General features: G+C 42.4%; 1 protein-coding gene and 1 long non-coding RNA gene across 2 annotated transcripts in view; both read right to left on the bottom strand.

The window, feature by feature from the left end:
* Positions 1–22517, bottom strand: part of LOC141810897 (uncharacterized) — a 27678-nt gene extending 5161 nt beyond the window's left edge. The window contains exons 1-2 of the long non-coding RNA XR_012600132.1: positions 22382–22517; positions 21625–21797 (exon numbers count right to left, since the gene is read on the bottom strand). This is a non-coding gene — a long non-coding RNA (uncharacterized LOC141810897). The remainder of the gene's footprint in view (positions 1–21624; positions 21798–22381) is intronic.
* On the bottom strand, positions 17188–18175 carry tnnt2c (troponin T2c, cardiac). Its single transcript, XM_074698293.1, has one exon. The coding sequence runs from the start codon at positions 18161–18163 to the stop codon at positions 17321–17323; it is 843 nt and encodes a 280-aa protein (XP_074554394.1). The 5' UTR covers positions 18164–18175; the 3' UTR covers positions 17188–17320.

Genomic DNA, 22517 nt, shown 5'->3' with positions numbered 1-22517 from the left:
AAAAGGATAATTACTCAGACTGAAGACTTGATTCCCTCACAGAGAGCAGAAACGTGGACAGAGGAAATTTCAGGTCAACTTCATCCTCTTTCGTTTCTTTTCATCAGTAAAATTCAACTGAATGCTTATGTTTTCCTGGAGATGCATTAGAGCTGATGCTGCCATCTTCAAAGAGTGCTTTTATTAAATTTAAAGCACATTTCTGAAATGTTACTTAACCTCTCTTTGAGTTGGCTTCAAGACAAAATAAAAAAGCTTGTTAACTGAAGATCCCTCCATCGCTTCCTGAGTTTGTTTGATGGTGAAAACATGGAGAGCACGTTTTTGATCCACGGTTTTCAGACTAAAGAAGGACGCTGCTTTCATTTTCTTTGGCAGAGAGAGCTGCTCATTCACTGAGCACTAACCCTGAATTAGGAGAAGAGTTGTTTCCTTAGCCGAGGCTAATGGCTGCAGCGGCTGATGCCTGTGATTAAAGCTTCCTCGCTTCCTGGAGGCTTATTTTAGCCCGGCGGGGTTAAGACCCAAACACAGTGACTGTTCTGGAGGATTTGAGCTGGTCTTGGTGTTAGATCCCAGGTTTATATGATAGAGGGAGAAATCATGGGAAACTGATTGTTGGGAAGAGTATTTCTCTTGAGGATTATGCATTTTCACAAGATGTGTAAAACACCAAGAGGAAAAGAAAGATAGGGAGACTTACAAACCAGCAGAGAAAGTTTAAAATCCATTTATATGCTGAAAGTTGCTGAACAGCTTGATCTAATCTAATCTACTGGAGATAAATCTATCAACTTCTCAAAGTCTAAGATCTTTCTTCTGACTCTTCAAAAGGTAAAAAGCACAAGAGGAGTCTGATTTGATGTGACCTAGGAAGTAGAATTAAATAAGATAAACATTTGATTGTGTTTAAGTTAAAGATGCTACAAGGAGGATCTGTTTTAATTGGACTGCAGCGCCACCTTCTGGCCTGGAGTCTCATGCAAACTGTCGCAAAGATGTGACTGATTGGTGTGTGTTTGTTTTTGTACTAATTTTCTTTGTCTAAGACAACATTGTACAGGATACAATGCAACGAGGTATGGTATCTATCGGTACTGTTACGTAGCGCTGTTGTTTGAAGTGTGACAACAAGCAAACTTTGTAAGTTTGTACCATACATCAGTAGCTAGCTATCAGACTTGGCAAGTAACGAAGTACAAATACTTCATTCTAATCTGCTTTTTACTTTTACTCAATTACATTTTCAGCATTAAGATAAGTACTTTCTACTCCTTAGGTTTCCAAAAAGGCTCATTACTTTATATATAAAGCCTGGGCCTATATAACATCAGTGTCAGAGCAGCTCTAGCACTCCACCCACACATATTACACCACCAGAAGCTGCACAAAATGGAGAATGGTGAGGGTCCCACACAGTCAGAGGAGCAGCTCCCATGGCCGTATTTAAAAGAGCTTTTTGAGTTTGTTGGTGCTAAGAACAACTCCTGGTGTATGCGTTGCATCTTGTGCAAACCAAAACTCCAGGAAGTATTGGAATTCAAGTACAGTCCATCAAGTACATTTTACATTTGGACACTAGGCAGCAGTGGTGGACTGGGACTGAAAAGCAGCCATGGACTTTGACTCGACCCAGCCCACAGCAACAGGACACATCCCCTGCGCCTCCTGGGATTAGCGTCCACGATGGTGTCTACTGTCTAGTGTATTTCTCCCATCTCCTCTTGCACACACAACGTATATGTAGCTGGTGGGCCGGCAGCACCAGCCGGTTAGGGTCTGGAATAGACCGGCCGTTCGGGAAAATTTCCAGATGGCTAGCCCGCCCCTGCTAGGCAGGTAGTGTTTGTTCAAACACTAACATTACTGAAGTAGAGGTATTTTACTTCTACTCTAGTAAGGAATCCGTACTTCTGTCATCTCTGCTAGCTATATAAAGCGCTACTAGCAGCCCAGTGCTACGACGTATCCGTAGGCTAATGTGACAACAAGCTAACTGTTAGTTTGTACAGCAGTTTAGTGGTCCTCTATATAGCGCTGATAGCAAGGTGCTCTCAGACATGTAAGTAATGTGTAAAGCCCTTTGCACACCAGATCTGTATTTTTCGTGTGGATATTTCGCACGTTATTTATTTTTTTCGAACCTACTGTTTTTCATACAAGCTCTCACACCAGCAACGTTCTTTTGCTGAGAGAAATTGCGGCCTCTATTTTTTTGGACCAAGTTCGATTTGTCCAAAGTTTCATTTGCAATGAGTTCACATTGACCAATCAAAACACTCGTTATTGACAAGTCACATACCAAAACATTCAACACTGATTGTGTTTGTGCCCCAGCACCAGGTCCTTTACGACAAAATACATAAAAACGACAAAGACAACAAGGAGGAGAATAGCTAGGGAGATTGAATATGACACCTCCAAATTTTTTGCTATTTCATGCTGTTTTTTCGTGTCGCCTTTGGTGTGCAATGGCTTTAAGGTTAGTGAGTCCTGGTTAGCTTTGTCCTGCCAGTCATCTACCGTCACGTAACCTCACTCTTCAAGTTTGAACAGACCACTGCAGAATAACTGCTGACTGTGGGTTGAAATTAACATTAGCACAAACAGTTTAGCTCCTGTGTTAGCCTTTAGCTCAGGCTGAGAAAAACACAGATCTCTCTTCTCATTTGTAAACTTCATCAGCTGGTGTGGTGTTGTCATAGAAACTGGGACGTGCCGTAAATCAATCCAGTCCTGCTTCGAAAAGCTACAAAGCGGCAAACTCCTTACAGCCTTTTTAAACAGGTGTCCTTTTATACATCCTCCCTTTCGCTTTATTGAAAAGTCCTTGAACATCAGTATTCAGTAAATCAGATCTTTTTTCCATCCAGAGCCTTGAACAAAGAAAGTCTTTGCCGTGCATGGAGCTGCATTTGCAGGAAGAAGTTTCTCTTTGCTTTGGCAGAGAAATGGACGACAGAGTAAGTTTGCACGGTGCCTTGGCTGAAATATGCTCTGCAGCACATTTTGAGAAGAGTCAAACCCTTCGCATCCAAATCAGAGGGTTTCTAAACTCTGCAGAACGCACATTAGACCCGAGACTCTGTCTGACATTTGGGATGCTCGTGTTTACCCGTGGAGTGACACTTCACGGCAGAAACATGGCCGTGCACAGACAGGTGTGATTTATTACAGCCAGAGATGGTGTGTGGAGAGCTGGATACAAAGGGTCAAAGGTCAACTCGTTAACGGGAAGTAACGAGGGCAGCTTCTATTCCAAGAACAATTACAGTTAAAGAGGCGAGCAGAGACGGTTATATAACGCCACCGCCCATTACGGCTTAACCATCAGTTTTATGGCCTCTGGTGTCGCCATTAGGAGGAAAACCGACTGACTGCACGTTTTAATGCTTCAGATGTAAAAAAGATGAGATGATTCAGATTTAATGAAGGAAAAGATTAATTATGATGATGAAAAGTGTGTTTGAATCAAGTACCCCCCAGCATCTCCGTGGACTTCGAGGTGTTCAAGGAGGATCTTTTTGCTTCAGTTGCACGTTTGTCGTCTTCTGGATCAAACACCCAGCAGGCTTCGTCTCTGAAAAACCTTCTGAAGTCTCCAGAGAGCAACGTGAAGCTTTCGAGGTGGCTTTCTGAGGCATTAGTCTGAGTCCACTCGGAGTGGGAACATATTGATGTGAGCAGCTATAAATAGATGTTTTACCCCACGGGTAAGAGCACAGGAATCCTCTCTCATTACTTCTCCCTCTTCGATTGATTCGTCCTGACAGAAAACGTCCAGCTCATGAATAAACATGACGTGGAGTCATCTTTCCACCAGCGGGGGGAACCTCTGAACCTCAGGGTGTGAAGGTTTTCAATGAATCCCTCCAAAGACACAGTCTTGACTGATTTACAGTTTGATATCTTTTCTAAAAACACTCAGAGGTTGATGTGTTGGAAAGGAAAACTGAAGAGACACAGATACAGCTCTGGGAAAAAGAGATCTAAATCATCACCTCTACAGGTGTTAAGGCCATTTTATTCCAGTGTTTGTTGAATAACAGGGCACAAGGGCTCCTAATGGCTGGGTTTCTAGAGACTTCTTTGAGAACGTTACATACGGATACAAACAGCGCCTTCTGTACGTGCTCTGCGTTCATTTCGTCTGTATTTCTTCACGTTTCCATGAAGCTTACGGATACGGACCAAACAGAGCAGTACAACTGGAAACCATGGGGAGCAGTGTTGCCGTACTACCTGATACAAGGCTTTAGTGAGACATGAAGAAGAAATAACAATGGCAGAACTTTCACAACGTATTTAACTGCCTCACCGACCACCACTTTTCTTAACGTTGCCTCTGTTTTTGTCTTTTTCGCAAGCGGTACCTTATTGATTCCTCCTCCAAAGTCACCATGCTTGTTTTTGAGTTTCGTTGTCATAAACTTTCGACTCGGGGCTGCTCCCCCTGGTGGATGTATTGGTTAACTGCAATGCCTAACTGCAATGGGCCTTAGGGGCCATTTACATGACAACGGTTTTAGGGTGAAACGCAAAAGTTTTGTTGGGTTTCGGCCTCGTATTTACACGGAAACAGCGTTTCAGCTGACTTAAAGCGTAAACTTTTGAAATTGGCCTCCAGAGTGGGATTTGTCTGAAATGCTGCCGACACCGTTGCCATGTAAACAGTAAGCCGGCGTTTTCAGTGGAAACACTGACATCACACTCCACTTTTCGCAAGCATAGACAACAGGAAAACAGTACAGTTGTTATGATTGTTGCAAACTACCGTGTTGTGCTTGGGCTGCTGAATCTGCTGTATCTGCTGACTGTCTTTCAACAAAATAAGCATCTGTTGCTCCACTTTTCAACTTAGCATTCACCAATACACCAGATGATCAGCCCAACTCTACTTTGATGACGATCTACCAAAAGCGGCTTCTGAACAAGACAGGTATAGCTCTACCCACAGGCCTGGTGTGCTTACTACAACGTTTTCAGTCCCTTCAGCGTTTTCAGATGAAATGCTGTCACGTAAACAAGGCCTTAATCCTAGGACAGTTCCCTGAATAACCGAGACGAGCCATCCCACTTTTTGGGACTCTTCTATTGGGATGCCAGACTGAACTGATCCGATCCCAGAAGGTGGAGCTACATCAATGTAGACCATTGATTGGTTAGAAGAATAGTCACTTCCTGTGCAATAGCGGCTGCTGTATTCTCCCTTGTGGCGCACAGCTTGATGGCGCTTTGTAATAAAGAGCCACATACCAGTCAGGAAAAAAAAAAAATATCTGGATGTCTTCCATTGCTGCTCTTATTTTACTATGTGGCATTTTTCTTCTTCGTTGGATTTATTAGCGGGGTACACTGTGTCACTCTGCTATTATGTAAAAGATGTGGCTATCGGCATCCAGCTTACAAGCCGCCAATCAAGGAGGGCTATGGAAACGCCAACAAGATCAGGCTTTACTGATTCAACCTGTACCAAATTGTACGGATCTAAACTGGACTACTTGGTGGAAACAGGTCTATAGAGGACTGGACCATGGAGGACTCAAAGAAGGTCATCCTCTCTGGAGAGTTCAATTTCCGGCTTTCCCCAACACCTTGTGGTCTCATGGTTGGACAGAGACTTAAATAGGCCTACAAGCCACAGAGTCTCACAACCACTGTGGGATTTGGTAGGGGTTCGGTGGGATCTGGGGCTCTTCAGCAAGGCTGGACTCAGGCAGATCCCTCTTGGTGAAGGTCGTATACACCAAGCCATGAACCACGTCATCCTGGAAGAAAAGACGCTTCCTTCAGCTATGACCATGTTCCCCAACTCTAAGGATCCATCCATCCACCAGATCAAGACCTACCCCAGTCTCCAAGATCTGAGCCCCCTTGGAAACCATTCTGCATATAAATACTCCAAAAGACAATATTTTTGTTGGGAGTCTGGGAGAAATGTTGTCAATCGTTTCTGGAAAAAATAAGGAAGTGAACCATCATCATCCCACTGCAGAGAGACATCACCCCGTTGCCTTCCCAGTTATTGAGAAGTATTAATGCAGCGAGCAGCCTCAGAGCACAGAGATAAGAAAGCAAAGCTATTCAAAGCCCGGTGAGGATTTTCTCTCTGATGAGATCCTCCCCGCTGCTCGTCGCCTCTGATACCCTCTGACTCAGGCTCGTGTTGTGTCCTATTCTAAAACGAGATGGTAATTAGAACGTCGTGAGCGCCACTGACACCTCATTCAAGAGGCCCCGTCAGGTGTGAGCAGCGTCGCAGAGCTGGAAGAACGTGTTAATAACAGGTTGGGAGGAGAACAGGACACTCAGAGTGCTCAGCTGATTTACGCGTCCTGCAGAGGTGGACGAGTCGGCATGAATCACCCGTGAGACGGCGAGGACGTGGCGAGGACGTGGCAGGGGGGTGTGAGTCTGAATCTACATGTGGGAGGTTATCAGATGATAACAGAGATTCTTCTCAGAGACCTGGTCGATTATCCAGATGGCGTGGAAACAAACATGAGGGCAGAAAGTGTTGGATTCAGACGTCAACTGATGTCAGTCCAGGAGGGAAAGCTTAAAACAGACCTGAGTCGGACTCTCAAACTGTCTCTTACTGGACAATAAAACAGCTGACCCTAATCTTTAAGAAAGTTAAAGACTCTTTCACTGTTTATAAACAGGCTGTGAAGCTATAAGAGGGGGCTAACCACCAAAAAACACAACTATTACCTAAATAACCTCACTCATACAGAAGGTAAGTGACTACCAGCTTCATAAAGAATCATCTCCCCAGTCATTCCAGATGGGCTGTGGTCAAACTTTCAAAGATGAATACACCTGGTAGAAATGTTTCTCAAATCTGATTGTTGTAGTGATTTAAAGATATCATTTGGCTGCTTTGTATTCAAGTTCTCTTTTTTCTGAAAAGTTTCATTTTCATTAGTTACAAGAGGTTAAAAACAAGGTTTTGCATCACGTTTATTGATGATTTGACAGCTGCTGTTCTTGTGTATTTTTTGAGGGATTGTAAAATATGTCGGGAGGTAGAGTCAGGAAGTGATTAGACTCTCGAAAGGGAAAAAAAGTTATTATTTTTGTCACCTGGCTCCACTCGGTTTCCTTTTAAGTCCCTCAAAGCCTCAACTGCGCAGGCTCTGGCTGCTCAATGGCAGAGCCTGTGGCGAAGCTACGCTATCCACTCTATAAACAGTCTATGTTAGTGACTAAATGATCCATAGTTGTGTTCAGAAATATGAAAACATTAAGTTGAGCAAATAAAGCAGAAACCCTCCCAAACTAAAGACCAGAACACAGACTACTGACTCTGAGACCTGGGTCATAATAATGCCAGAAATCTACGTCCAAGAGAGAAAGAGACCTGCCCAAATCTGTCAGTTTAGTGATGATTTGGTATTTTAGGATTGATAAAAATCAGAGACGATAGTTTGATGATTTAGTGTAGTTTGACTATGAACATGAAATCTGTTTCTGTTCATCATCATTTACACTTCCACTCATTATTTTCTCCCAACGTTGAGTCTGAAGAGTCCTATTTGGCCATAATCTTGGCTCCAAACCAACTTTATCATGAACTCCAAAAAGTAAAATGTAGATTTAGAGTTTCTTTGAGGAGAATCTGTTTTAATTGTACTGCATCGCCACCTTCTGGCCCGGAGTCTCACGCACACTGTCGTAAAGATGTGACTTTTAACCAGTGTTTGTTTTGGAACAAATTTTCTTTTGTTCAAGTCAACTTTTTACCAGACACAACGCGACAAGTTAAGGTATTAACCAGTACAGTGACGTGGCACTTTTGTTTGAGACGTAACAAGCAAACGTAAGTTTGTACTGTACGTCAGTAGCTAGCTATATGTAGCGCTACTAGCAGCAGGGTGCTACGATGTATTCGTAGGCTAACATTAGAACATGCTAGCTATCAGTTTGTACCATAGTTTAGTACAGACCTGGGTAAACTACGGCCCGCGGGCCACATCCGGCCCTTTGTACGTCCCTGTCCGGCCCGCGTGAGGCCAATCATAAACATAAACATGAAACTCGTGCGGGTGCATATGTCTTAATACTCCATCTATCACAACCACTGAACAAGACATTGTGGATTGAATTCTCCCTCTCCTTCACTGGCTCAGTCAGTCTCCTCCACCTGAACTCTGCTGTTCTGAAGAGAGTGCCGTCGCGTACACGCGCAGCGCATGTATGCGACGGCACTCTCTTCAGTACAACGATACGCGTTTCACTATTTTAGAGTCAGCCTTCTCACTATAAAATTCACGCTGCTCTTTCCTGATTGGAGAGGATGCTGCGTTAGAGCAGAGCTACGTTAGTCTAACTCACGACATGTCATGTCAAAGTTCTCCAAAAAAGAAAGGAAACAGCTAAGGCTCTGATAAACTCTTCATCAACAAGTGCTGCACCGTTATCTGTCTCTGTCTCTGAGGTCTCCTGCAGCGTCTCTGGATCAAACCAACTAAGAGAGGGGGGTGGATGGTTTCTGAGTTTTCGATATAACGCCCAAGTACGGGACTTGATTTGACTTAGTAAAATATTAGAGCTCACAGAAGCATACTTAAATTTTGGGGACTATCAGGAGAAATCACAAGCCAGGAGAACAGCGGGAGAAAGGGCTTAAAAAATGGGAGACTCCCTCCATATTCAGGAGTGTTGGCAGTCTGCCAGCACTCTCGATCGGTAAAAGTGAGTTCATGTATGACAGATATTGACAACGACGAAAACTTAAGACATTTTCTCTTTCATTTTAGGATTCAATAACTGTTTTTATTTCTACTTGACCTATACACCACATTTTTACATAACCTAATATAAACATTTACAGAGTGCTTTATTCTTCTGATAATCAGTTCCGACTATTCAAAATATTAATTTCAGAGCATTTTACGATGGAAGAAAGTTGGTGGCCCTCTGACACAATTCAGGTTCCTCATGTGGCCCCTGGTAAAAATTAATTGCCCACCCCTGGTTTAGTAGCTGTCCATATGTAGTAGTTTGAACAGACCACTGCAGAATAACTGCTGCACATGGGTTGGAATGAACATTAGCACAAACAGTTTAGCCCTTTTAGCCTTTAGCTCGTGCTCTATCTCTCTCCTGTTTATCTTTCTTCTGCTCTTCTGTCCTCTTTCTGTCTGACAGTTAGGCTCCAGTGTCCACCATCACTACAAAATTAATCACAGAAATTGATTAAGTAGATAAAAACACAGATCTTTCTTCTCTCTTCTAAACTCTGTCATCCGGCATGGTGTTGTCATAGAGACGGAGATGTCTGCCGTACAACAATCCAGTCCTGTTCGACCCATTCAGGAAGCTACGAAGAAGCCAAGAAGTCATATTTTGAAACAACCTACATTGGCGATGAGAATCTCATTTAAAGTGTAGATTACGATCAGGCATATATCTAGAGGGGAGACTCAACTGAGGCTGATACACAAACACAACTGGTGACTGAAGGTCTCCAATTAGCTTGGTCACTTTTTACTCCAGAACACCGGTTTCTCTGTAACAGTCAGAACTCAGTAGAAGTTGTGTCCACTGATTTAGTGAACTCCTCCGACTGTGTTTCAGTCTGCAGCCGGGTCCACCAGCAGCTCGCAGATGTGTGAAGTCAGTGTTGTGTTTCCATGAATGAACAGCTCCCACGCTCGGCTCATGAGTCACAGCTTTGACCCGCGTCCTTTTCAACATGTCAGTGGGCGTCTCCTCCCGGGAGCTCTCAGGTCACTGCAGGGGTTTGTATTTATAGTTCCTCTGAGGAACGTGACAAAACAGGACAGGAACACGCGTGTTGATTCCTAATGACTCACTCTCACGCCCCCTGTGTTCTGCAGGAGGACGCCTCACGGTGTCGAGCACAGAGACGGGAAATGAACAAAGAGCCTCAAATCACTCTTCACACAGGAGACACTGAAGAGTTGCTCTCATGTCGTCCTGACAGGAAACTTTTTCTGACACGAGTCTCTGGAAAGTTAAGTTGTCCTACAATCAGGGTGGGCCTATATTAGAGCCATTACAGCAGCAGCTTGTGTAGCTTGAAATAACCACAAAGCTGTGAGCCAGTGCCAGCAGGAGAGAGTGTAAATACACAGATGTAGTCTCTGCGACGTCATCCACGTGAGAAAACTGGACGGGAACACACGAGTGACTTGGAATGACTTGTTCACACGCCTCCTGTGTCTCAAACAGTGAAGTGTGTGCATTTATGGATCAGTATAGGTTGTGCATATTGTTTATTTTTGTGGTTGGAACAAGTTTTGCATCCTGAAAAGTTAAAGACAGGTGTTGTTTTCTTTATTTCTTGGCCTCTAAAAAACAAGTGAGGGAAAAATGTAGCTCCCAGTAAGAATAAAGTTTTGGTCAAACACACCTTAAAAAGCCTCCTGATGAAACAAGCTTTGCCTCAACTCAGGGTCTGCAGCCTTCGAAGGCTCCTCCAACAAATGAGTCCTTAGTTTCCGGAGCTGCGGATGTGACAACAATCACCTGACAGAGGGATGAAAATGGGATTTCCACTCAGGAGAACGGTGACATTTCTGTTGGAGAGGTGACAGACTGCAACTCTTACTGAGCTTACAGATAAAAACATGGTTTTAATCTTACATTCCTCTCCGCGAGACATTCGATTATTCACTTTAAGTTATTTTGAATCTACTTTAATATCCAGATGGGATAGAAAAAAGCATTATGTTCAAGATTTTAAGGTGTGTGCTGGCCATCCAGTATAATCTGGTATCTTTTACAACTCAAAAAAAAAACATTTTTTTCTCCTTCTGGTGTTTTAAAGGCTCTTGTTTTAGTCTCTGCCTGAAACACTTCATTTATTGGCTGCCACTGATGTCTGTAGACAAGCTTGTTGACATTCAGTATTGAAATACAGAAAAATAATTTCTTTAGATCACATGAACTTTAAATGTACAATGCATTTTTGAACATAACCAAGTTGCATTTGATTATTTTAGAGCTACTGTAACAACCTGGTGACAGACACAGAGCTCTGCAGTGCAAATAAATGAAGTGCTACATTTTATTTAAGGAGCTTATTTTTCAGATGGAAAATAATAATAATCCTAACTGAATAGCACCTTATCGGCTGTGCATATCGGCAGAAATTTTCATATCTGCCGATACCGATAAACGTGTTTTTAAGCTTTTATCAGCCGATACCGATATTGTGCCAATAATATTGTGCATCCCTATGTAAAACATTTAGTTTTCTTTCCAAATATTTATCAAAGATTGACAAAAATGTAGCTAAGACTCCATATTTATTTCTAGAGATTTCTAAATCTTAAGCAAAGGTTTCTCAATATTTGCTCAGGATTTTTAAGTATTTAGTTTTCTATGGTAAAATCAAATGTTTTTTGTCGTGTTTTATGTGTGTTTCTTAAACAAATAAGACCGTCACAATAAGAGTAACATATAAATTCCAGTACAGGATAGGCTTAGCTTTCTTTACAGTGCAAAAAAACAAACAAACTTGTGATATCGGTATCGGTATCAGCCAAAAGGGGTTTTGATATATCGGCATATCGGCAAAAATCCAATATCGTGGGCTAAATGTGGAAAAATGTTATTATGTTATATGTTGTTATTTGCAGTGTGTGCAACTTTACAATTCGCGCCCCATACTCCACAAACTGCTTTGCTCTGATTGGCCAGCCCTCAGGAAGTCTGACCTCATTGTTAAACAAGCTTCATGAGGATCTTTCGAAGATTTCGTTGCATTTTGATCAGTTTACAGATAAATTCAGGGGTTTCTACAACATATGAATGTACAGAGGTTTGAAAATCTGCATATGTTTAGTCTTTACTTCATACATGTGAGATATGAGAAAGTCAGATACCCCCTCTTTAAGTTAAAGAGGGGGTTCCATGGGCGCAGACATCACCAACAAAGACAGTCTTTAAAAATGACCTCCTGGAAGAGCTGCTGACCAGTGCTTGTTATAAAACACTCACAGCTGAGTGTCACTATTTTAAGATCCCGCTTCAGCCCAAACACACCTCAGCTGTGGTTTTGTCACGAAGCTACAAGGAGGTGGTCATAACACACACAACATCAGATCTTTACACCATCAGGGGATGGAAGCTGCAGGAAGCTGCAGATTAACGCCCTGTCGGTTAGACTAAATCTCTTTTATACCTCTGGACGACATCCACTCCCTCCTCAATTTGAAGCCGGCTGGAGATAAGCCCAGACGGCAGCATCTCCAGGGCCGGCTAATTTATCCACAGGCTGACGGCGTCCACAGAGCCAGCGATTCTCTGAGCCGGGTTTCCCCATCGGCATTCTGTGTCCATGAGTGTTTGTGAAAGGGCAGGAGAACTCATCAGGCGCAGGAGTGAGACATTTAGAGACAGCCTTTCAGAAGAGCAGCGTGTAACCCGTGGACCTGTGACAGCTTTCTTCATTCAATAACGCGCTGTGAGGAAAAATATCAAGAGAGGCTTCTGACTGATACTAATACTGGTACAGTACGAGGAAATCACCAGACTCTGCTGCCAAATCCATGATTCAGAATTTAAAAACAAATCTCTGACAGCTGTTCAACTGACGGGTTAACCATGAAGAAAGATCACGCAGAGGAAGGGCAGGTAGAGACAGTTTTATCTGTCAGTTTGAACGATATTGCCATCTCAGTTCTGCGTCATAGACCTCTCAGAATCCAAAATCCAGGAACCTGTCTGTACTTAAGAGGCAGAAGACAGACAAACAGAAGAATTCTGTAGGTGTAAAAATCCTGGATGTGAAGCGCCGGTGGGGACTGCAGGACAGAGGCTGTAGGGCAAGGCAGCAGGATGAGGATGCAGGAGAGGAACAAGGATGAAGTATGAGGATGCAGGATGAGGTTGCAGGACAAGGCTGGAGGATGAGGCTACAGAAAGCAGGACTGGGACACAGGACGAGAACAAGGATGTAGGATGAGGACACAAGATGAGGATGCAGGATGAGGGCGCATCAAATGCCCAGGATGCAGGATAGAGGATGAGGATGCAGGATGAGGTTGCAGGTCAAGGACGAAAGTGCAGGATAAGGATGCGGGATGCAGAACAGAGGCTTCTGGTCAAAGATACAGGAAGGATGTAGTATGAGGACACTGGATGAGGATGAGGACAGAGGATGCAGGACAAGGATGCAAGATGCAGGCTGCAGGTCCAGGATGCAGGATGCGGGCTTCAGGAAGCAGGACAGGAACACAAGAAGAGACCAAGGATGCAGGATGAGGACGCAGGATGAGGATGCAGGAGGATGAGGATGCATGACAAACCCAGGATGCAGGACAAGGACGAGAGTGCAGGATAAGGATGAAAGTGCAGGATAAGGATGCAGGATGCAGAATGAGGTCGTAGAAGAAGGATGCAGGATGCAGGACAGAGGCTGCAGGACAGAAGCTGCAGGACGAGGATGGAGGCTGAAGGAAGCAGGACAGGGACACAGGACGAGAACAAGGATGCAGGATGAGGATGCAAGATGAGGGTGCAAGAGGAAGAAGAGGGCGCATAACAAGCCAAGGATGTAGGATGCAGGGTGAGGTTGCAGGACGAGGTTGCATGATGAGAATACAGGACACAGGATAAGAGTGCAGGATGAGGATGCAGGATGCAGGACAAGGTTGTAAGACAAGGATGCAGGACAGAGGCTCCGGGACGAGGACCCAGGATGAGGATTGAGGAGAATGATGACCCAGGATGCAGGATGAAAAAAAAGGATGTAGGACAAGGATCCTGGATGATGACGAGGATGTAGGATGAGGACACAGAACAAGAACAAGGATGCAGGACACAGGATGAGTTTGCGAACGAGGATGAAGGAAATCTTCAGTCAGGTGACTCAAACACAGTTTAAGCTAGTGTTAACCTTTCAACCTCAAAAATTCAGGCAATGCAGAGGTGTTAAAGACTGCAGTTCCTTGAGTGCCCACTAGAGGCTGGCTGCAGAAGCACTTGGAACCACATACTCGCATATGTTTACAGCCCGAGTCAAAACTTTATTTTAGTCTGAATAGATTATTTTCTCTTTGATCCATTTCAACTTAAACAAAGTAAGACGTGACGCTGGTGCAGTTCAAAAGTTAGTATTTAAGAACAAATTGGTGACATCACAGAGAGTACGCCCATAAATCCACACTCTTTGCTCTCCAGGTTTCTGCGTCGGTTACTTGACTTAAAACTCTGACTAAATCACAGAAATAAGACGTAAACCTGAGAGGAGAGCAGAATCTGGTTGAATTAAACGTACCTACAGGTTTGTGTTGCTCTGATTAAATATTCTGTGCAGCTCAGTCTCATATGAAGCTCCTGTGCGGTCGTAGCTGGTGTGACCCAGTCTGTCAATCACACAGCGCTCACATTTTCCTCTGGCCTCTGCTGAGTACTAATGAGCTGACAACACCCCCCCAACGAGCCCGCAGCTGCTCTGCCCTACACACACACACACACACTCACACACAAGTACTCACTGGTGTGTTTTTAATCAGAGGGAATGTTTCGGCAGTATTTGAGTCTGATGTATGGTGGCCCTGAAGTCCAATAGAAATTTGGGGTACAAAAGTAAATCTAAATTTTAATAATAGATAACTGGTCTCTTTCTTGAAACTTTTTTTTTTCAATTAAGAAACAACCAGTTAGTCCATGTTCAAATATTGCTGCTGTACGCAGGAGTAGAGGTTTTGTTGCCATGACGGAGAAAGATTTCTATCCCATTATAACCTTTCCATTTAATCCTCTTCCCAACTTCATTATCAAACATGTGAGACAGACTGGCAGAAAATTACCTGGCTGGAAAACATTGCCTTGGGAGATGGGGACTGAAACATGTTATTCAGAATCCGATTTGTTGCCAAGTAGTTCTTACATTATCAGGAATTTGTCTTTTTTTGTTTGTGAAATGAAATGTGAAAAGCAAAAAAATAAAAATACGTACAAATGCAAAGATAAAGATAAGATTAGATTAGAAATTAAAAATACCTGCAGCTCTAGCTCTGTCAAGTCAACCATTTTTCTCATCATCATCCAAAGAGAAGAAGAACATCTTTACTCTGAAGAGACAGCAGGTGTTTAAATCACTCAGAAAGGCCTCCTGGTCGCTATGGTTACCTGTCAGCGTGCTGCAGAGTCTGCAGGGCTCACGCTGCTGCTGGAGATGTTTTCACACGAGGAGTGCTGACAACGTTGGAAAGTAACAGTGCTCAAATTATAACCTGTTTATTATACACGTGATTTATACTCTTGCATATTTCTTTCATAATGTTTTTTTAATCCAAAATTATTTGAACAGTTTTATTAAAGTTTTTCTCGCTTTTTATTTATTACTCTCTGTCTGTGTTGTTTTGTTTTGTTTTGTTTTGTTTTACAAAAACGCACCAAAAAGCTTCTCAAACCTCAGTGGTGAAAAATCTGATCCTGATTAGAGGTGAATGATTTCTTTGAGCTCTGCTGCCACCCTGTGGACACGGTCGGTACTGCGCCATGACATTCACTTGACCTACAGCAGCTGATGTTTCAGGACAGTGGAAACTCAGATCACTGCAGGGATTTATAATACATCCTTATTCCCACTTTTTTAAAATCTTATTTTCTTTCTTTTTTCTTCCTCTATTTCTTTAAAATCATTTTTTAATTTTCCTCACCCTTTTACAATTTGAAATATTTTTTTCTACTTCAATTTTTTATCTTAATTTCAGAAATGTGGTATATATTGCTGCTTTAAAATATAAATAATGCATCACTTTTGACCCTCTAGTGCCACCTGAGAAAGCATGTGTCAAGATTTATTCCTTTAAGTGTTTTTTATTCTTCTCAGGATAGGAAAAAGTGTTGTTGTTGTTTGTGTTCCACAAAAAAAAAAAAAAAAAAAAAAAAATTTGCTCAGAAAGTTACAGACATGCATCAAAGGATGAAAGCTTAGTAACTACTAAAGTGTATTGTGAGATTATACAACAAAATTCCTGACACAGGCTTTGATATTTCATTCATTTAAGGGTTAATTTGAAAGCGCTGAGGTGTACTTTTTTGTTTTTCTAACTTCACTTGAAAGTAGATGATTTTTGTTGAGTTAGATTACAGATTATTTTGTGTCCTTGTATGAAATTGCGAGGCAAAAACCGCTCTCATGATGACTTAAATTTGGATGAAATAGCAGTAATGTTTCTATGGCAACAGGTTTCCTCTTTTACTCAGTCATCAAACACGTTTCTGGAGACTTTTTCGTCACACAAGTCTGTGTCAAGTTGTTTTTATTATGTTTTTGGTGGTTTTTTTTTAGATATTTTAATTCGTTAATACAGATAAAAACATGTCCTCTCCAATGGAATGTATGTGCCTAAGTGTTCAATGTTAAACAGTATAAACTTAGCGTAAAAATTAATTCAACTGTGTTTTTTAGTGACTTCATGAATAGTTATTTCTTCATATAAATGTATAAACAATTTTTAACGCACTTTAACTTTGCATATTTCATAGTTATAAGCTTTTTAACCCTCCAATTCATGTCTTAAAAAATAATTTTGTGCCCTAAGAAGAATAAAAACACTTATGGAGGACGGTTAGAGTCAGTTTTCAGCTTTGCCCAATAATCGACACTTCAATTCAGCGTTTTCAGAGTTTTTTCTTCTGCCGTGTCTTAAAATAAGCGCCTCAGCTCCTCTCTTCAGACTCTCAGGGTCGTGTGTTCGACCTCTCACTCAGCAGTTGGACTCTTTTTGCTAAAAACACTTCGCAGCCACTCCTGAAGCTCAGAGACTGAATTAGCTCTGTAAGAGGTCAGCTGTTAACACCTGTTGGATCCCACAGGTCGCGATGACCAAAGCAGTGTTGCCTCAGAGTGTGAAATTCAGACAAATCACGGACAAAACTTTACAGTTCAGCAACTTGTTTAGAGATGTTTGAAGTTTTTAAAGTCTGGAGTAAAAGTTTGATGAAACATAAATAAATCTAAAAGAAAAGTGTCAGTTTGAGGAGGAAGCTTCAAGATGATAACTGACGCTGTCAAAGTTAGATCATAGATGACTTTGGAGTTTTATTATCATTCAGTGTTTCATGCTGATCCTGCAGGTATGCAAAGATAAAACAACCAGAAAGTGCGATATAAATAAACACAACCACACGTATCGTCAGATTTAATAACAGCATGTGATGAGCGGTTCAACGGTCAGGCAGACGTTTATTCATGGATTAAAAACCTTCATGGATCAACTCAAGTCCAGAAATGGAGCCGCCCCCTCCATCCACACACAGTCCATCATAGAGCTTCATCACACAGCGGTGAAGAGGAGTTTAATAGTCCGTAGGAAACAGATCCAGACTCTCATTTCCAGGAGCCAGACTTCCCCTTGGCCCCCCTGGACGCCTTGGAAGCTTTGGAGCCCCTCTGGTGGTCGCTGACTCGGTTCCTCAGCACGTAGATTTCGTACTTCTGCTTCTTCAGCTTCTCCCCGAGGTCGAACTTCTCGGCGTGCAGCTGGTGCAGCCACTGCCACAGGTCCTGCGCCTTCTCCGCCAGCTTCTCCTGGTTCAGGTGGTCGATGTTGAGCGGCTTCTTGCGCTCCAAGAGGGCCTTCTTCTTCTCCTCCCGCGCCGTCAGCTTCTTGCCCTTCTTCTGGTCGACCTTCTGGAGGTATCCTCCGAAAGACTTGTTGCTGAAGATCTTCTTCTTCTTCGCCTCCTCCTCAGCGCGGATTTTGGCGGCCTCCTCCTCGCGGCGTGCTTTCTCCTCAGCCAGGCGTGCTTGGCGTTCTCGCTCCTGCTCAGATCGGACACGCTGTTGTTCGGCTCTGTCTGCCCTGCGGCGCTCGATGCGGTTTCTCAACGCGACCAGCTCCTCCTCCTCCTTCTGGCGGGTGGAGAAGTGGGACTCGATCAGGGTCTGGAGGTCGTTGAAGTCCTTCTCCACCCTCTTACGGTGCAGGTCATCGAAATCGACCTTCTCGCCATCAGGGAGCTTTGGAGGAGCGATGTTTGGGATGTAAGTCGTCTTAGACCGGGGTTTGGACTCTTCCTCTGGCTCGTTTTCCTCCTTCTTCTCCTCTTCTTCCTCTACCTGCTCTTCAGCCTCCTCCTCAACCTCTTCCTCCTCAACCTCCTCCTCAACCTCCTCTTCCTCCTCCTCCTCCTGCTCGTACTCCTCCACTATCTCCTCTGTGTCGGACATGACTGGGGAAGTTTCTGGTGCCTGGACTCAGAGGGCTCTCAGGGGTTTGGTTTGGGGGCTTTTTAAGGGTTTGTCTTGGTCATGTGACCCCAGGCTGGGTCTGCAGCTGGGCGGGTTTGAGACAGATGGAGGAGTCTATTTTCTCAGCACTTAGTCTTGTCCCACACACACACACAGGCACACACACACACACACACACACACACTGCTCCCTGCTTTGACCCTGCAGCTCCTCATTCCTTTGTAAGGACGGGATGAGAGACTATTTCAGAAACACAACAGATGCACTCTGATGCATGTGTTTCAGACCCTGAGGGGAACCTTAAAGTGGATCCAGAACAATAACATCCTCCGCTCTCAGAGCCTCTGAAAGACTCACAATGGAAATATGATCTAAAACTGTCTAAGAACGGAGAAAAAACGAGGTTTCACTGTCTGCTAACCCATTATGATTATTAAAAGCTGCCATAATTCTGCAGAACAGCTTTTTTACAAAGTGGTTAGCAAACTCAAAGAAGAACAGATATGACCTGAACGTGTCTTCTGATCCCTCATCAGCTAGCATCATCTCATATCAAACTGTATCTTATTAAACTGAATTATTGTATTGACTTATATCACATTGTATGGCATCCTGTGACACCGTCTCATATCAAACAATAAAATAAGTTTAGATTAGAAAATAATATCCATCGCCTCTAATCCTATCTCGTCACATTGTTTCACATCATATAGTATTGTATTTTAAGGTATTTCATTGGACAGTATTAAAAGGTGTTACATGGTATTGTTGGAGACATAATGGAGTTTTTCTGTTCGTTTCCTTTTTTTGTTTCTACTTTTTTGTTCCTTTATTTTAAGGCAAAACTTTCAGTATATGTTGTTTATTGTTTCATCAGTAGGTGGTGATTGAAATCTAGAAAAAAGGTATTTAGGTAATGAGCCAGGTGTGTGTGAGGGGGAGGCATACCAGTTTTTGATTGTGCCAGCGTGAGTTCATTTATCTCCCATCAAAACGTTTTATTTGGATTTATGGATTCCAACATCTGATGGAGATAAAAGTGTGTTCTGCAATAAAAGGGTTAGGGTGAGGGCTCAAAAATGGAAAATTTGGCTCGGGTCAAGACTCAAAAACGGTAAAGGTTAAGATTAAAAAAAATGGTTAGGGTAAAGACTCAAAAATGGTTAGGGTTAGGGCTCAAAAAAGGTTAGGGTTAGGACTCAAAAATGATTAGGGTTAAGACTCAAAAATGATTAGGGTTAGGACTCAAAAAATGGTTAGGGTTAGGACTCAAAAATGATTAGGGTTAGGACTCAAAAATGGTTAGGGTTAAGACTCAAAAATGATTAGGGTTAGGACTCAAAAATGATTAGGGTTAGGACTCAAAAATGGTAAGGGTTAGGACTCAAAAAATGGTTAGGGTTAGGACTCAAAAATGATTAGGGTTAGGACTCAAAAATGGTTAGGGTTAGGACTCAAAAATGGTAAGGGTTAGGACTCAAAAATGATTAGGGTTAGGACTCAAAAATGGTTAGGGTTAGGACTCAAAAATGATTAGGGTTAGGACTCAAAAATGGTAAGGGTTAGGACTCAAAAATGATTAGGGTTAGGACTCAAAAATGATTAGGGTTAGGACTCAAAAAAGGTTAGGGTTAGGACTCAAAAATGGTTAGGGTTAGGACTCAAAAATGGTTAGGGTTAAGACTCAAAGATACTCCATTTTGGACTATGGATTTTTTTGTTTTTTTGTTTGTTTATTTATTTATTTTTTGTACGCGCCACAGAAGTTCTTCCTATTCACACCTTTAAGTCAAATGTATTCGTCTTACTGGAAGACCCTACAGGTGTGTATAATTGTATGTGTTGTTTTGTATTGTATGGTCAGGTGTATTGAATAGTATTGCACAACATCGTATTTCACTGTATCATATCACATTATTCTTCTGGCTTACAAAGCATCAACAAGCACACCTCCTGCCTCCCAGCCCAGTGCGGCTCCAAATCTCTAGCCAGACTCTTCTCCTCTGTTATCCCCAAATGGTGGAAATGAATTACCTAACTCTACACGATCCACAGAGTCCCTTTCTACTTTAAGAGAAAGGACGTAGTCTTCTAACGTCACCAGTCTGTTTCTGAAGTTAATTTTTGAAGCTAATCAGCTGAAGCGGCCATACTGCAAGTGACGTGAGGTTAGAGTCTTCATGGTAACAGCTATAGGGCACCCGTCAGTCATGTGAGCAGAGCTGTACCTCTGATTGGACAAACTCACAATCTTGATATCTTCCAAACACAGCCAAGTTATAAAAAAATCCCCACATACAGCGTATGGGCGACTATTTTTTTTTGGCTTGGTCGTTGTGACTCCCTTTACTTCTGGGGCCAGCCTTAAGCGGACACTTTAGAGACGGCAGATTTTAGCACTTCCGCGTTGTCTCAAATTCTTAGACCAGAGGTCGCTGCCTGTGGTACCCTGGTGGGCTGGGAAGGTATTGCAAGTGGGCCGCGAAATCATTTCCAAAATAGTTTTTTTTTTTTTTTTAAGTGTATGCATGTGTGAAACTTTCAAAAACAAATACATCTGGTAGAAATATTTCTCACATCTGATTGTTGTGCTGATATAGAGATATTATTCAGCTACAATGTGTCCAAGTCTTTTTTTCTAGAAAGTTTTTGGAATTTGTAAAATTCGTCAGGCTCTGGCTGCACAATGGCAGCGCCTCTGGTTGTATTTTGGCTTTAAAACCATACAATGATAAAAGGAAGAGCCACGTTGTCCATTTATATATAGTCAATGATCATATCACATTACATCAATTCACATAGTTTCCATCTTATCAAATTATGATGTACAGTATGGCATGGCAATATGTCGTAAAGTACATATGTATTATGTGACAGCATGCTGTAGATCCTGTGTAGATATCATAATGATGTCTTCATCAAGCCATCACTTTAAATACATTATTTTTACAGTATTTAGTCTGTGCATTTCAGACGTCATCATTAATTTCCAGTAAGAAGAATGACGTGAAGAAGAGCTTTACCGCCCGGCCTGGGCTCCACTTTGGAATGTAATTAAAACATTCTTGCTATCTGAGGCTCTCTGCTCTCAGCGCTCTGTGGATTACAGCGTAATTACTCCCACGCTGCAACATTTAAATGCTGATGTCAAGTATTTGTGTTCCCATGTCTTGAGTTATCAGTGGAAAAAAGACAGAGGCGGTATTTAGAGGATGAGATAACTGACAGGGGCAGACAGGTGCTCTGCTGCGTCTGGGAATCCCAATCAAACTGCTCCATGCGCCTCCTTGGGATAAAGCAGCGTGTTATTCTGCATCACGTATGTTCGTATGAGGCAGAGAACACTTTATCTCCTCAGGGGTTTATATTACACACTTAATTTAAATGAGTGAAGAGAGGCTAAGTGTGGCTTTGGGAGACCAAAACACAATTCATCATACCTCTTTGTCTCATCCCAGAGAGGGCTGAGCTCCTCTCAAACATGTCTGAGCTCAACACGAGGACAGCAGGTGGCTCCAGGGTAATCAAGGCCCTCTGCTGCTGGTGGCGAGGGACAACTGTGACCATCAGCAAGGAGAGGCCGCAAATGATGATGTCTAAATATAGCTCGGGCCTAACACGGTCAAAAAGGAACAAACGGAGACACACAATGAGACTTTGAATGTTTACAAAGAGATGTTAATGTAAATGTTGAAAGGAAAGAGTGCAGAAAGTCCAACATCCTGCAGAAATATTTCAAAATAAAAGCTGTTTATACCATGACTTAACAAGTATCTAGCATATATGAGCATAAAGGAATAATATGTCAAGCCAAAAACATTTCTTATAGGCTTAGACAACATTTCATACTTTTTAAACAAGTCTTGGCAGTGAATTCTGCACCCACAGCGACCTCTTGTGGTTAAAATTGTGAATTGCATCAAAAGGGTCACATGGTTTTTCTTTTCAGCAACATTTGGGATACTTAAATGCACATTCTTGGGAAGTAGAATCATAGATTGAATTGTACTGATGATTTGTTAATGATACTCTCATAAATAATTCATTGTCATGTAAAACTTGAAAGACAGGGTCCATTTTCGCATCTGTTTGCTTACAAAAAATAAGCAAACATTTTAAACTCTTCTTTGGAAAAAAAAAAATTAACTATACAGACACTAAAAGGATAAACTAAAAAAAGAAGTTATTTTTACTCACCATTAACACATTACTGTGGCTGTTTTCCAGCACGTCTTGTCTTCTATCTCATGGACCGGTTGTTGTAATGCTAACTCATGACAGTAGATGGCAGTGATTCACCAAAGACTGAGTGTCACTCGCAATTAACAGAAAA

The sequence above is a fragment of the Halichoeres trimaculatus genome, unplaced genomic scaffold, assembly GCF_033239565.1.
Source record: "Halichoeres trimaculatus isolate MK-OKI-2021-1 unplaced genomic scaffold, fHalTri1.1 fHalTri1_scaffold_21, whole genome shotgun sequence".
Lineage (NCBI taxonomy): Eukaryota > Metazoa > Chordata > Actinopteri > Labriformes > Labridae > Halichoeres > Halichoeres trimaculatus.
Note: the sequence above shows the minus strand (reverse complement) of the source record. Positions and strands in the feature narration are given on the sequence as shown.

Bases quoted from the DNA above. Each gene is read 5' to 3' on its own strand.
- tnnt2c (XM_074698293.1), bottom strand. From the start codon at position 18,163: ATGTCCGACACAGAGGAGATAGTGGAGGAGTACGAGCAGGAGGAGGAG.